The sequence below is a fragment of the Topomyia yanbarensis genome, chromosome 3 (assembly GCF_030247195.1).
Source record: "Topomyia yanbarensis strain Yona2022 chromosome 3, ASM3024719v1, whole genome shotgun sequence".
Classification (NCBI taxonomy): Eukaryota; Metazoa; Arthropoda; class Insecta; order Diptera; family Culicidae; genus Topomyia; species Topomyia yanbarensis.
In genome coordinates, this window is record NC_080672.1 from 300,056,330 (window position 1) to 300,073,163 (window position 16,834).

The 16,834-nt window shown below is 38.6% G+C and overlaps 1 protein-coding gene across 4 annotated transcripts in view; it reads right to left on the reverse strand.

The window, feature by feature from the left end:
- Positions 1 to 16,834, reverse strand: part of LOC131693417 (filamin-B) — a 183,666-nt gene that overhangs the window by 95,144 nt on the left and 71,688 nt on the right. For all 4 annotated transcript variants that reach the window (XM_058981206.1, XM_058981205.1, XM_058981204.1 and 1 more), the window contains 2 exons: positions 9,031 to 10,558; positions 8,801 to 8,968 (listed from right to left, as the gene is read on the reverse strand). In XM_058981206.1, the coding sequence (XP_058837189.1) occupies positions 8,801 to 8,968; positions 9,031 to 10,558 (1,696 nt within the window). The remainder of the gene's footprint in view (positions 1 to 8,800; positions 8,969 to 9,030; positions 10,559 to 16,834) is intronic.

Consider the following 16,834-nt stretch of genomic DNA (forward strand, 5'->3'; position numbering starts at 1 on the left):
CCAGTGATAAATCGATTTTTTCATAAACTTTTTGTTAAAAAGTTTTGCCAATAGTGGGTGATGAATACAAATGAGAACATAACTAAACTCCAATTGCATTATCGTCTATTTGATTCTTGCAGATTATATTTATTTATTTATTTATTTATTTATTCTTATTTTTCATCTGACCTATGTTGGTCTACATGAAATGTAGTTGAATGGGAAAAGCCCATTTCAGGATATACTTCAGAAGCAATCCTCAAATGGGCGTAAAAACCCATTATCTTTTCATATATTCACACCTGATTACAATGGATTCACACTACAATAAAATATAATAACATAGTACACAGCATTACATAAATAAAAAATACAAATATTACAAAAAATGAATCTTAAAATCTAAGTCAACCTTCTTAGTCTATTTTTGAAAACATCACAAGATAAAGAAAAGTCAAAATGGCCATAAACACTATTAAAAACATTACACATCGCCCTAATGGGTTCGTTTTGACCGTACTCGGTGCGTTGAAACTCGAGTCTTAAAAAGTTATGCGATCTGAGACTTCTCGGGGGCACATTGACATTTATTTGTGAGAGAATATCTGGAGCATCTATTTGGCCAGTTAATATCTTCCCAACAAATACTGCTCTAAATGTGTTCCGCCTTTTGGCTAGGGTTTCCATATCGAGCAGACGACAGCGATCGATGTACGGTGGTAGCTCTGTTGGGTTACGCCACGGCAGAGTTCTAAGAGCAAAACGGAGGAATCTTGCCTGCACTGCTTCTATTCGGTTGATCCAAATGCTTGTGTAAGGACACCAAATGGGTGCTGAAGCTTCCAAGACAGATCGCACAAGTGAAAAGTAGAGTGCCCGCAAACAATATGGATCAGTGAACTCTTTGGCGATTCTTATAATGAAACCGAGATTTCTATTTGCCTATGCTGTAACATGAGAGTAATGATTTCTGAATGTCAGTTGTGAGTCCAGAAGTACACCGAGGTCTCTGACAACTGTCATTCTCTCTAGCGATTCCCCGGAAATGGTGTAGTTCCACAGTATTGGATTTTTTCTACGTGTAAAAGATATTATGGAGCATTTGGACACGCTGAGAGCCAGCAAGTTGCGATTACACCAACAACAAAAAGCATCTAAGTGTTTCTGTAGTTCCTTGCAATCTTCTATTGACCGCACAATAAGAAATAGTTTGAGATCATCGGCATATATAAGTCTACACCCAGGAGGTATAACAAAACAAACGTCATTGAAAAACAACGAAAAAAGCAACGGTCCTAGATTGCTCCCTTGAGGCACTCCCGACAAGTTGATGAAACTGTATGACTCGTTATTTCCTAATTTTACACACAGAGAACGATTTACGAGATATGATTTAAGCCACCCTATAAAATAATCCGAAGCGCCTAGCCGCTTCATCTTTGCCAGTAGAAGAGAGTGATCTACACGATCGAATGCAGCCTTGAGATCCGTGTATACAGTATCGACCTGAGATCCAAGTTCAATATTTTTAATACAGAGCGAAGTGAATTGGGCTAGATTAGTAGTTGTCGATCTACCAGGAAAAAAGCCATGTTGGTCCTTCGATATATATGCTCTGGTCTCGCGAAACAGCACATTTCCTACTAATATTTCAAATAACTTTGAGCCAGCGCAGAGTGAAGTTATGCCACGATAGTTCGCAACATTTTGCTTATCACCTTTTTTAAAAACCGGAAACATAACTGAATTTTTCCAACAGACGGGGAACGTTGATTGCGACAGCGATTGGTTAAAAATTAGTCTTAAAGGCGTACATAATGCGCTTGCGCATCTTTTGATTATAATGGAAGAAATACCATCTGGTCCTGCCGATGTTGAAGACTTTAGCTTTCTCATAACAGTTAGAATATCTTCGTCAGTAAATTGAATAATGCCTAAATTAATTACATCATGAGGGACATCCTGAAGACTATATTCCATCTGAGTGGAGTTGGCCGAGACTTTTTTAAACACACTTGAGAAATGCTGCGCAAATAGGTCACAGATGCCGCTTGGGGTACTTGATGTTTCATTTGCAAGGAATATACTGGAAGGAAGCCCATTTTCTTTACGTTTCCCGTTAACGAAAGACCAAAACTGCTTTGGATTTTGTTTCAGGTTCGATTGGGTTTGTGCGACGTGTCTTGAATAGAGAAAGCGATTATATGCCTTGTAACTGTTGCTTCTACGTACGATTACCATTTTTACGATGACTTTCACATATCAACTAGGATATTGTTTGTAGGGTTTTTATATAATTAAAATTTATAACATAATTTTCTTTTTTTTTTGAAAAATGACACATAATTTTTTTCAGCGCATATTTTTTGTACAGAAGTACATGTAAGGGACTATTCATAAATTCATAAACGCTTTTAGGGGGGAGGGGGTACGACAAATTTTGACATGTTGTGACATATGGGAGAGGGGCAGTAAGCTAGATCGTTACGTAACGTTACTGAATAATTTTTAACCCTCCGGCACTCGAACCAAATTTTGTAACACAAGTACTCGCGCGTTGAACTTTGTACAACACAGATAGTCTTTAGAATACCTCGTGATCCGTATCATTTGGAGCACTACTTTCTTCTGCAAACTTGGGCAGTAAATAATGCCCTTTCGGATGGGCTAATCAATATGACGGAAGTCTACCGCCAGGCGGCGATAGTGAGCATTAATTTTAATTTGATCTACTGTATCTAAAGTGTCTGATTTTTCAGCAGTGAACATGCATATTCACGAATCGCAAGATTGCGACTATTTAGAAGTCGCAAGATTGCGACTATTTAGTCTTTGCCAGAGTTTTTGATTCAAGAATTTTGAAATTCTGGTACCATGCGAAACCTGGGATAAGACGTGCGATGCGGAAAAAGTAAGTCACCACGAACCGGATCCTTCTTGACAGTTTTCAATAACTACATCCAAAGCGTGTTATAAAAATATTTTGGACATATTATTCAGATGTATTTAGTAGCCAAATAAGTAAATGTAACTGATACACGTAAAATTGTTTTATTCTATTCAATACTTATAATCATATTCTACACAGTATGATAGTATAATTTGTGTCATAAGTGAGCTATACACCCTCAATTCGGCTCAGCAATTTCCCAACAGCCGTATAGTCAGTAAATTTAGAAACTGATATCTCAGTAAAGTAAGATTTGTTTGCTGATTTTCTGTTAAATATGTTCCGAGTCTCAGCTGTGAAACGTCACTTTTACTGGGATTTCAGTAAAAAAATTGTTCACTGAGATCTCATCTGTTGAGATTTCGGCAAAAGATGCGAAAAAAGCTGAGATTCGGCAGAAAAAATTAAGTGTGTACGATTTTCAAATCAAATCAGTACGTTGAACAAATTGAAGAACAATTGTGTTTGTTTAGCATTTTTCTGTATTTAGGAGTAGGGTTCGTCGCGGTGCGGATGTGGGCGGTAAATGGATAGTCCGCACCGCAACCGCAAAAAAATAATAAAACCGCACCGCTTACCGCAACCGCATTGCATTTACCGCACCGCACCGCGCGGTAATGCGGTAAATGCGGTAAAAATATTTTTTTTTATAAATTGTGCTGAAAAATTATTCATTTGTTTTGTATAGTCATATATAGTAAAATGTTAATCTTATTTACACGAAAATTATCGTTGACGGACTCCTCAGAACATTTATGAAAATATTCAACTTTGCAAGTTTGATTAAGAGGGGTAAGGGTTTTGGCATGAAAAAAACAATTTTTATCGATTTTTTTTAAACTTTGCGTGAAGCGAACTGATCAAAACTTTTGTACATTATAGTGTATCATTTCAAAAACATGCTGTAATTTTTCGATGCAAAAATATCGACAGCTTTTTGTAGAACGTCTCTGGAAAAACATGATTTGCGGTGTTACCTACCATTCAAAAAGTGCTTCACCGATTTCTTTCAAACTTTGTATATAGATTCTATGTAAAACTACCTAACCCCTACGTTAAAGTTTCAACATAAATTTTCAATTAAGGCAAAAACTGTCCAAACCATGTAAAATTTGGCATCTGGGTTAACTTTGACACTTGTTAAAATACGAAGGAAGACCTTAAGGGAGACTTTGAGAAACACAAAAAAATCGCAATGCCCTACACTAACTTCGAAAGCTTTATTTTCAAACAGTTACAAAATACTCCTAACTGAAAAATATTCTTTGTTAATTTGGTAGAAAATATTCCCAGTTGGACGAACAATGGACGCGCGCGAAAAAAATTCTTTCAAATTCGTTTGGTTTGATGATGATAATTACATTCTTTGGATTGTTTTTAAGTCGTAGTATCATTAGTTCATCTCTAAGTTCTCCAAATTAATCAAAATTCACAGTTGAGAAAATGTCATCGAAAACGATTCATAATTCCATGATTGCCAAGAGGAATCAGGAGAAATGATGCATTTTGTAATTGGATTTGACAGTAAAATTCAATTGTTTTTCAGTGATTGGATTTTGCGTTTTATGTATTTGAAAATGTTCGTTTGTAATTTTTTTCTTTGAAGTATAAATTAAATAGTTTTCAAAATATTTCGTAAAAATAATGGTGCCAAATTATATTGGACACAACTTATAGATTTTATTTCTTAACTAACAGTATGTTTTATCATATTTGAATGGCCAAAATGTAAAAAATCAAGTAGCGATAGGTCGAATACAGATTATATTCGAATTTCTTTTAAAATCATTGTCAAGTCTATGGAAATTAGAGCAATTAGATGTTTATCATGTTTTTCTATTGCAGGGTAATAAATAAAACTCGAACGTTCTGGCAAAGAGATGTTCCAAATAATAACATTGCTAAGCATTCGTTCAGAAAATAAATCTAGTTGTGTCCTACTCAAATGGCAAAAGTCACAATTTTAATTCACTTTTTAATGCAGACTGCAGACTTTATCAATTATTTTTTGAAGTGCGGTTGCGGTAATACCGCGCGGTAAAAGCTCATTTCCCGCACCGCATCCGCGGGAAAAAGTGTCCCACCGCACCGCAGATTTTGCGGGGCGGGTGCGGTAAATACCGCGCGGTTGCGGTAATTACCGCAACCGCGACGAACCCTATTTAGGAGTGTTGTGTCATTATTTATATGCGTGTTGTTAGCACCCCTTTTACAGATTACCATCGTGAGTGTTTGAATGGTGTTACAGGAATGGTACACAAGAGTTTTACAATTGCCAAATCTTAATTTCTTTGCTTACATAATACAATTATGAATGAAAAAATTAGTTTAGTTTAGTAAGAGAAACGTCATCTGACAATTTAGTGAACTTATTTTCGGAATATCATCGATTTATTGTTTCCCTTGGTTTCATTCACCATTTTTGGTTTTAGTTCGACGAAAAAAGAGAACCACCTTTCAAAGAGTCAGGAAACTGAGATACAGTAGGTCGACAAAATGGCATGGTCAAGTTCACTAGAGCCTCCTAGTGGAAGAATCCCATACTCTTCGATATACCACCTCGAAGGTTTTGATCCCGTGATCAAATTTGCCGAATGCATTGACTAGCTTAAAAATTAGCAAATTGATATACATTAAGTTGAACAACTGACATGCTCACTAGCGCCGCCTAACGGTAGTTTTCTGAAAAAGACGTTATACCACGTCATAGGTTTTGATTTGCTTAGCAACTTCGTCGAAGATACTAACTCTCTAAAAAATCTAGATCTTGAGATACAGTAAGCTGAAAACAAAGCATGCTCACTGGCGCCACCTAGCGGTAGAATTTTAATTTAAAACTATTTTATCTTACATTGACTAGCTCTCTTGATCTTCTGAACAAGTTTACCGAAGGAAGTAACCCTCCACATGATCGAGATCAAGAGATATATCGAAGAAAATATATTTTGGTCGAACTTCCCACATCGCGCGTTCTATTGGTCTTGTTTTATCAAACAATTTCAGATCGTAATGTTGCACTTGAGGTATTCCAGTGCACAAAAATGATTGTATTTTGTCCAAAACATGATTTCTGAAGAATAAATAGTGGTTTGGTATTGATAAATGTCTTTGCAACAAAATGATAACGAAAAATCTCAAAGTGTTGTACAAAGTAGAGTGCTCGAGGGTTAAAGAATTTGTTACGTAATAGAGGATTTTGGGTCGGGAGAAGATTTGGGACAAATACAATAACATTGCATTATATCGGAACGAATGAACTATGACATTAGTATGGGAAAATAGACTTGTCAGGTTTTGCTACCTATCATTGGTAAGTTAAGTTTGTTTTGTTTATGAACACAAGCATAACATCAATAGGAAGCGGGGTGAATAATTTTTTACATCGTACAAAACCCGCCTTCTATGATTTTTTTGCAAATACTTGAATTGGCTTCTCTGGTGATAATCTATTATATACAGTTGGTGTACATAGTGTATATATTTGTGTTCAGCATAGAATACTTTATTGCTCAATACATATTACTTATAATTATATTGTAAGCTATGTTTTTTTGAAAACTTCTTCTCTTCGCACTGATGTTTGATGTAAATGGATACTATGGTTGTTATGATGGACAAACACTAATGAAAATGCAAAGTCGGTATTAAGTTTAAAGACGTTGTTAGTCACAAAAAATATTTACATCTAAAAACTACACTGATTTAAAATATCATACATTTTTTCGATGCGTATTCTACTAACTAAACTATTAGAAGTTTTTAGAAATAATCATCTGTAAATCGCAAAAATGCGATTGCCGTAGCAAAATCATTAAGACGAATATATTGGCTACAGGCATTAAATTTCACCTACATCTAAAGGCAGAATACACATCTGTTACCAGAAATGTAACTATCATCAGATATAGGAGTTCATGCCACAGCCATTGCTATTAACAGCTCGAGGGCGACTACAGTAGTAACATTTTATTGATAGCAAAACTGTGTCGGTATGAGTCACAAGTATAAAGAATACAATCAAATGAAAAAAAAAATCTATTAAATATACCAGTCAAATCAATAAGTCAAATCTTATAAGGGTAGTAGTACGATATTAAGGTGGTAGTCTCATGTGATATGCAAAAAAATGTTATTCAAAAAATAGATCGCAGGACTTCATTGGAGTCCATATGAGACGGATATAGAAATTTGTGTGTCATGAATACTTGATTATTCAGATGCGTATTTCAAAATCTAATTATGAATGGTGTACACAAAATTATGGCAAAACCGATTCATTTATTGAATGTAAAACACGCTTGTAGGACAGTTTTATACATCTATTTAGCATTGTTTACATATATTTGATCAATTGTTGGAAATTAATTGGTAAAATTATCGGCACTTTCGACGCGCGCCATCCATAAGAATTTGTACAGTTCGATTGAACGTAGCCCTGGTAAGTTCTTACGGATAAAATTCACCGGATGAGCCTCATACCCGTACAATTCACCCCTAACTAGAAGAGTTACTGATGCTAAAATTTATTTTTACTAAGAAGGAAGTTACATGCTATTGTAAGTGCTACAGTAATTTCGTGTTCTTCGTTATCTGCGATATTTGAAAATAAAATACTAATCATAATTTATTTTAAAAGTACGCTAAAAAAAAGTTTCATTATATCATCCTCATCATGGCTCCAACTGAAGTCACAGGTTCCTCAATTAGAACACTCTTTCATGTTTAAATTTTCGGTAAGCATCCGGAATCTTGGCTTGGCATCCTTGGCGTCATGGTTAAACTTTGGTATACTTTGGCGTCAAAAAATTGGACACACTTTTGAAAAGTTAATAAACATATGGTCGGTGTTAAGTCAGACCGGACCAAGTCGCAAAACATCAAAAAATGAGTTAATGATAGCACTGGATAAAGAATTTCTTCATCTACATTCCACTTTGACCAGATTTGAAATATGAAACAATAAACAAGAATTATGGTAAAAATTATTTTCCAATTATAATGTAAAGGATGCTGCGATTCAAACTTTAAACGCGTTTTTCTCGAAATCAATGCACTGTCACTTAGTCCGGTCTGACCTAACACCGACCATATTATGAAAACCTCGAAATAGTTGTTAAGTGTAAAGTTACAATAAATCACCAATAAAATGTAAACAACTTAACTATCACATGATATGGACATTTTAACCGCGTAGCTGACACGGGAAAATACTTACATCTGTAGGTACCCCCGTACTGTGCCCGATTCCAGGAATGATTTAGCATCTATATTGCAACTATTACTCTAAATAGTCACGAAAAGATTATATCGAAAGCTATTCCTCAGATTTGTACATCAACTGGTTTCGAAATGAACCACGACAGTACACAATCGTCGCATTCATCCCATCTGTTCACAATGCAATCGACCCCACTATACTTATCTCACGACTCACTCAACAGTTTAAAAACATTCCTGTGACATTGGTCTGTACCCGAAACGTGTTATGTGTGCCAACAGGCGAAATGCATTCGGCTCCAAAACAAACGACGAACCTGATTTTCCGCGAGGAATGCGGATCTCATATTGAAGCTGAAGAAGCAGGCAGTGGAATGAGATTAGAAAAACCAGCTTTACTACAGTCAATCTCTCGAGCCATTAGAATGTTTTTTTTTGTTATTTGTGTCATAACAGCTAATGAAATTCTTTTCTATCCAACTGCAATGTATCCAGCAAGAAGAGCTGCACCGTTGCTATTAATAATCGTACAAACCGGTAGCCGTGGTCCTTGAATAAACATAATTTCATTTTCGGTGCCCAATCGTATCGCGCATTTTTCGTTCGGATATGACTAGTTGAAAAAAGCCAAATCCATTCGAAGGAACTTACCTGGTACCGTTTCCTCGTTGAACGTTATCTGCACCGTATGAACACCGGATTCATGCGGCGTAAAACTTGCAACGAAACGCTGATTGCCCAAAGCTCGCACGGCCGAAGTTACACGACCTCCATTGACCAGGATCTCCAGGTTCCCGGAGCCAGCCTGAGAACCGTCAACTAAAATTTTAGAACGCTATGTTAGTAAAAACTTTTGCCAAATTTCGTCAGCATCAACTTACTCTCAAACTCCACCGGCCGACCAAGAACCCCATCGGGAATATCCTGAACGCGAATCGCCCTCGCACCGGTCACATCTCGTCCAATCGGTTCGAAACCACTGTTCAGCGTAGTGTACTTCTCATACCGTTCGTTCGATTCGGTTTTATAGTTCTTCAAGTATCCACCCGAACGATACAATCCCTCGTCATCGATAACTTTCCGATCGCCGCGGTAGTTTCCATCACCCAGTGAGAATTTGTTGAACTGTGTGTTTTTCTCCGTCTGATGATCGACGGTACGATCAAAGGTCAAGTCCGTGTTCAGTTGTTTCTCTGTCAAATTGGCCAACGATTCAAGTGAGTTGTGCGAAAACATGTGCTTCGTCTTGTTGATCACATCCCGACTGTCACGGCGGGACGGTCCGTTGTTCGATGTCACCTTAATGTTCGCTGAATAATCTACGGGTGCCACCGGAGAAGACTTGTACATCTCAACAGGTGGACTATCGCGGATAACGTCTCGGGTGATAGTGCTCTTGTAAGACGACTCACGTTCGGTAACTTTGTACGTTTCGTTTTTCTCGTGCATGTTGATTGGGCTAGAGATGCGGTGCTCTACGGGAGAGGGTACATAACGAGTGCTGGAAGTGTAGAACTTGGGACTAGCGGTAGCATTTCTCGAGTTGGACTCGTAAATCGTTGACGAAACTGTTTGTGGGCTTTTCAGGCCGGGACTAGCACGGATCAAGTTTGGACTCTCCGAATCACGATGCTGGCGAATAGTTTTAGTAACGTGATTCTCGGTGCGAACTGTTTTGACGTAATTGTACGCATCGTCCAGAGTAGGAGTTTTCGAATCACTCGCTAGCATTTCCGTGCTTTTTCTGAACGCGTGATCATTGTTGGACGAAAGATTTTTGTATTCGGACCTATAACTGTTGTTATGAAACTCTCTGGGCGATGGAGTTTCCCGCATCGGAGAAGTAACCCGGGTAGCGTATGATTCTTTCGTAGTTTGCACGGTTTGTGGCGAGTAAATATCCCGTCTAACGGTTTCATTTTTCCTGTTCACAGATGACGTGTTGAAATGAAACGAAGGACTTTCGGACCTCATCCTGCTATCATGAAGTGGACTGCTTCGTGTCTTACCCGATCGGCCCTTGCTACCAACTCGCATAATGTAAGGTGATCCTTTGACATCGTACCCATTGAAATATATATACACCCGATGCTTCCCGTTTTGTCTGGGCATGAACGTCACCTGGTACTTGTTCTCCTGCAATTTCTCCACCGAACAAACCAGCGAACGCTTGTCGTGCACGATGTCCACATGCAGCTCACCGCTGACTCCAACTCCCCGGGCATCCACCTCGAACGAGTGAGCCCGCAGTGGCATGGCACCATCGAGTCCGTGCACCGAGACGCCACTGGGATCGAACACCGAGCAGCTGAATGGACCACCCTGGATGTGGCGTCCCTGGTACGTTATGGCAATCTCCCAAACGCCGGCTTCGTCCGGTTTGAATATGGCACTGTGTCCGTGATCGATCTGTGGCGGAATGGAAAAAAAGTACTTGAGTGAGGGGTTGTTCAGGGGAAAATAGCTTGAGGAGTTCTATAAACTTTCTTTTAATTTTATTTTATTTTATTTATCATCTGACCTGGTTAGTCTTAATGAATGTGGGGATGGGGAAAAGCCAATTTGAGTGAAACATTAACTCTTCTCAAATAGGCATAAAAACCCCATATCTTTTCAATTGAATACCTAATACAGAACTTAACAATAACAATAATAACTTAACAATAAAAATAAAAGAAAAAAATGTAACAAAACAGGCTAATACAAAAAAGTTTAAAAAAATATATAAAAGAAAAGCAGAAAATAAAACTACAGATTAAAAAGTCGTCGGTAAATAACTGTCAAGTCAGAGACTCCTTAGCAGCCGGTTCTTGACCCTTGCGAGGATGTGATTGATAGTCGATAGCATACTTGGCGAATATGAAGGAAAATTTATATGGACTGTATATTATCGTGCTTTTCTGCGCAATCTTTTGTGCATCGTGATCAGCTAAATCGGCTGGCTCTAAAACCTTTCAAACCAACGCCGATAACAGGAGGGGTAATAGCTGAATAGGAGAGGATCAGGATATAGATTGGAATTGATGTATGTACAGAGTCGTGGCGTGGTCTTCTGGCGCTCTTGGCGGAGTCTCAGTTTTGCTCCTCTTTGGTGTTTACTTTGTCTTTCTTTTTCAGTTCGACCTTCAAACAGTAATTTGTTTACATGGAAATGGCACACCTACTCCCTACTAAATTCTGTAAATTCCAGCCACAAATCTTTTACTGTATATTTTTGAAATTAGTTGACGGCGAAGGAGGAAGCATCTATTCAGATGACTGTTCATTAGGGTGCCAATGGTATGTGTGGCAAACATGTCATCATGAAATTTAATAACCGGACGCACCTTGAAAAAATTCTCTTTGTAAAAGTTTAGCTCAATCGGACACGATTAAGAGGATGCGCAAAACGGCCCCAGTGCAAAAATTTTCACCCGTGAAAAAACACAAAGGACCCTTAGATGATTCAAAGATTTCGCATTTTTGATGCTAAATGACTAAGGATGTAATGAAACGTCGAGATCTACTGCCACCCCGATTTTTTTAAAGATAGTTTTATGGGAAATTGGAAAATTCTGTATTTGAGTTGATACTGGAGTTCGAAAAGGCTGCTTTTAATTTCTTTTTTATGCCAAATGTCTTAGAAATGCATGAAACAACGGATCTTGTATCTTCTCGTAAACAATATTTTTGACAAAAATTGTCTCCCTGGTACTTTTTATTTTTAAACTGAGATTTTCAAATTAAAAAAAAAATGTTTTTTTTGAATTGACACCAGATTTCGGCAATTCGTGGATTTCTTAAACATTTGACATACAAAAAAAAACTCAGAATTGTGATATTTTGTCAAAAGCAAAAAAATAACGTTATTGGGGACGTCTTGTCATGAAGAACAAACGCGTTTTAATGCCTGCTCACAAAGTTGAGATCGATGGTGTAGTTATCGATTGGAACAGGCTTGGATGTTTAAATAACCCCTTGCTCCAGTGAGCGAAGATTTTGAGTGTCAATCGCACAGGATAAGACTGCTTAGCGTCTTCTTCAACAAGGATCGTCTGCATGATCGGTTGTTTGTGCCGCGCGTCATGCATGCAGTATTGCACTATTTACAGGCAAATGGGTCTTTGCAACAATATTTTGTTTCTCTCTTGAAAGGCCGCCAAATATAGCAGCCAGAGAAAGCTCTGCCACAAATCTGAAGCAAACAGCACCTGGTTTTAGACAATTGGGAAGACACAAAGAGTTTCCAACGCTTTCAGGAACACCAAAAATCTCAAGTAACATGTAACTTTGTGATATTGCGGAACTCCTCCCAACATTGAGGATACTTAAATTTTCATGCTACGATCTTTGCTACAGCTTTGAAGAGGAGGCCTGCTTTACTGCCCATGACCACATTTTTGTAGCCCTTGTTCCTATAAAACTGAGAAAAAAAAACCAGAAGGAATATAGTGCTTCGAGCACGAGCAATACAGAACTAAAGCCAACTTCGGAATGATAAGCTCCACGTTTGATAGTTTAAGTGTGGCTTTTTGGATCTTCATGTGCGTGTGTTTCTCGTTCATTAGGTATGCGACCGCGAGCCACATCTTGTAATTTGTAACTTGTATTTTCATACAAGCTTGTATACAAAAATAAACTTTGCATTTCGAGATGCGGAATGTCAGCCCCCGGTTTGATCGAGAAGGACTCCAGTGTTTGTATGTTAACGGCCATGATCACGTGGCGTTTGTTTGTCACGTATGTAAGCATGTATGAAACTGAGCGTGCCCAAATTCGTTTGTATAGATATGTGGTCGTTTGCACATTTGCGTGGACTTTTGTGAGTTCACGTAGGCAGTTATTATAATGTACAATTTTCTTTAGTGGTCCAACATAGACCCACACTGCCACGACTTCGACCTCGTTTACAAATCCATAAGTGCCTAGATATAGAGCGATTGAATGTTTTGGAATAGTACGTTGCTTTAAATGCTGTATGAATGAGGAATAAGAGTGTTCCAAATGTGCTCCAAATGCGCAAGAGATCACGTTACATCAGTTTGTACATCAGAATCAATATGTTATGATAAGAGGTTACACCACTGTAGAGCTCGAATAAATGGACATATTTCGGGAATTTTTCTTGGCGCAATAAAGAGATGAATCGAGATCTTGTTAAATGAAATTTATAACATTAGTAATGAATCACACAAAATAATTTTTTCGAGCAATTTCATCACAAGATGGCGGCTGTACAAAATGTAACCCCCCGCGCGTTTTTTAGAAGGGGTTTACGGCCGGAAATCTATTTTCCGCAATTTTTTACCTAGAGCCAAAAACCAAAGTTTTTCTGATTCCTTGTGTCAATAGAAAGCGACGTACGTAGGATTTTCGATATTTTGATTTTGGGCGAAATCGCGCACATTTGAGTGAAAAAATTCTGAAAATGTCATAAAAATTAACACAAAATTGTTAATATAACAAAGTTAAGCAATAAAAAAATAAAATCATACGTACATCACCGGAGAAATCAATTTCGAATATACTGTGAAAATTTCAAAGCGATCAAAAGTCATTAGTTCGAGTTACATTTCCAGCCAGTATTGTTTTGGCCTTCCATGTTTTGGAATATCATTTTTAACATCGTATAGCACATTTTAGACTAATATAAAAATGATTTTTTTTAAATTCTACGGTGGTGTAACCCCTTAATTGCGATCAGATGAATAGGGGCCGGAAGCTGAATCTGGAGACAAAACATGCAGTCCATAATTTCAAATGCGCTGTATATAGGAAGCTTGTTGGAAGAAAGCGTCAGCAAATTATCCGCGACGAATAGCAATTACATTTAACCAGGATGTCTGAACGGATTACTTTCTGTTTCTTCAGGTAAAGCCAAAGAGGATATATGTCCTCCTGAAGCTAACCTTGATACTGCACCCCTTCAAAATCACTTTCGTACACCACCGTTGGAGAACAAACTTCCGGCTTCATAGCTGACATTCATCTAGCCATCCGTAATCCAAATAATAAAAACTCCGTGACTGTTTCTTCGGGTAAAAGCCAAGAATGTATATATTCTCCCGAAGCTAGACATACAGATACTACCTCTGTTGAAATAAATTCCCGTTTCCCCCTTAGAATATATTACCAGAACCTAAGAAGACTACGCACAAAGATCGATGAGCTATTCGTAGCTGTATCCGAAGCAGAGCATGATGTCATTATCTTGACATAAACGTGGCTGAATGACGAAATCTACTCGCTGTAGCTGTTCGGACCTAGATGTAAGGTGTATCGTGACCCAATTGTTACAGGTAATAAGGGTGGAGGTGTACTCATAGCTGTTTCTAATCGGTAAGCGTCTGAACAAAAAAGCAATAACGGCCTAGAACAACTCTGGGTATACATTAATTGCCATGGTCCTAACACATGTGTCGTATACCTCCTTTCGTACTTCACAATCTAAACTAGACATTGCCAATTCGCTAGAAACCCAAGTAATTCTACCATGTAATTTTCCACTTGTGGTCAGGTTTTTAGAGAAAATCACCAATCCCAAATCGAGCTGTGTCAGGTGGAAGTTCACCGCTCTGTGCTTTCTTCTGACCCACGTCGACAGGTTTGGGATGAGCCGCTGACATTTGAAACGATTCTCGCATTGCGTTCGTTACTATCGCCGACTTTTCACAGGCGTAGTCGATGTGGTTGTTGAATCTCAACCGGTTGTTGAATATCATTCCCAATTACTTAAGTGCACGCCTTGATGCAATCACGTACCCTCCGACGTTGATCTGCATCCGATGAACCGCTCTGCAGTTTCAGATCAACAACACTTCCTTCTTGTGGTGAGTTATTTGCAACTTGACCCCGTTCATCTAATTCTCGATCGCGCCTATTGTCTCCGTCTCAGACATCTCCACTTCTTCAAGTGTCTCTCCCATCACCGTTAGTGACACGTCGTCCACGAAATCCACGATTTTGACTTTCCCGGGCAACCGCAATGTCAAGAGGAGTAACTGGGTTCGAATCCTGGCCAAAACTATTTATTGCGGCTATTGCTGTTATTATGCCTTAGTATGAACTAAAAATAGAAAATAACTAGTTTTTGGGACAATTTGGCATCCATCCACCCACCAGTGCAGAGGTCATTTTTCTAGATCCTCCCGAATACTAGTATTTTTGAGGTCATCTTTGTGACTACATTTGTTTTTCCCGATACATGAAGTTGGTCAGTGGAAAAAGGAGAAAAAAGGGATACCTGTGCACATCTTCATAGATATACATTTTGCCAAACATGGTATTTGGCCCTACAGCACTTTGGTGTACCTCAAACTAGTGGAAATATTAATATTTTCATATCGCTTGGAATTTGTGGATCGGAAAAGATCGGAAGAGATTGAATGTTTTTCGGATAGCCGGAATCTTGTTTTGTAATGTTGTTTCAGCAACTTTGCCGGATCTTGCCGTATAATGCAACTTTTTTATCATTCAAATTTGGAATAAAAAGTTTTAAAAGGGTGTTTCTAAAGCTGGTCCAATACACAGAAACACTACTATTTCGATTATTTTTAAGCTAAGATTACACAAATAGTTGTGTTCAATTACGTTTGTTATAATATTGTCTTATTTAATACAGTCATCTTCATTAGAAAGCGATTTTGCTAAATATGTAATAAAAAATGATTAAAAACCCCTTAAAATATCACCATTTTTCATCCATGCAAAAAATCTTTAGCGATTTTTGGCAAACTCTTTACTTTGCCACAATATGCAGTATGCTTTTAGGTATCTAAAAAAATATAACTAAATAAAAAACCGAAAAAATTTGTTTGGTTATTGGCCAAGAATTTGTTCTAGTTACTCCTCTGTGCATCGATCCCCTTGCCGCCTCCGTCCAAATGCCTTCTCCGCACTCTCAACCACTGTCCGAAGTGCATCAACTGTTGATGCTCCTTCGTGGAATCCGAACTGCATCTTGAACAGTCCGCAATCGCCCTCCGCAAATTTCGTAAGCCTGTTAAGAATGATTCTTTCCCGGAGTTTTCCGAGTGTATCCAACACACATATAGGCCTATACGAGGTCGGATCACCCGGTGGCTTCCCTGGCTTCGGTAGCAACACCAGTTTCTGGACCTTGCACATTTCGGGGAAGCTGCCTTTATCTAGACACTTCTACAGCACTATTTTGAACATGTCCGGGTATGTCAGGATCGCAGCTTTCAAGCATCACGTTTGATATTCCATCAGAACCGGGGGATTTATTTGATTTCAGTCGCTTCGACACTTCTGCAAGCTCATCGTTAGTCACTTGCCGATCGCCCGTGTTTGCTCCTTCTTCTTCGCCGAACGGTTTCGGTTACCAGGTAGTTGGATTGTGCTTCGGAAAGAGACTCTCAGTGATAGCTTTCAGCTTACCCGGGCACATTTCGGCTGGCGTCAACGGGTCCTTCATTTTCGCCATCAAGACTTGTTGCGCGTCGCCCCAGAGATTGGCGTCTACTTCTCGGCACAGCTCTTTGTGGTAATCTGACTTGCTAAGCCTGATCTCCCGTTTTACAGCGGGCCTATCTTCCCGAAACGCTGCCTTACGCTTTTCACTATCCGGCTCCGATACTGATCTCTGAGTCCTCCTTCGGGCTCTGTAACAAGTAGCGCGTAGCGTACTAAGCGTCTCGTTCCACCAGTAAGCTGAATGCCGTCTATTGCGTGGATCCAGTTTTC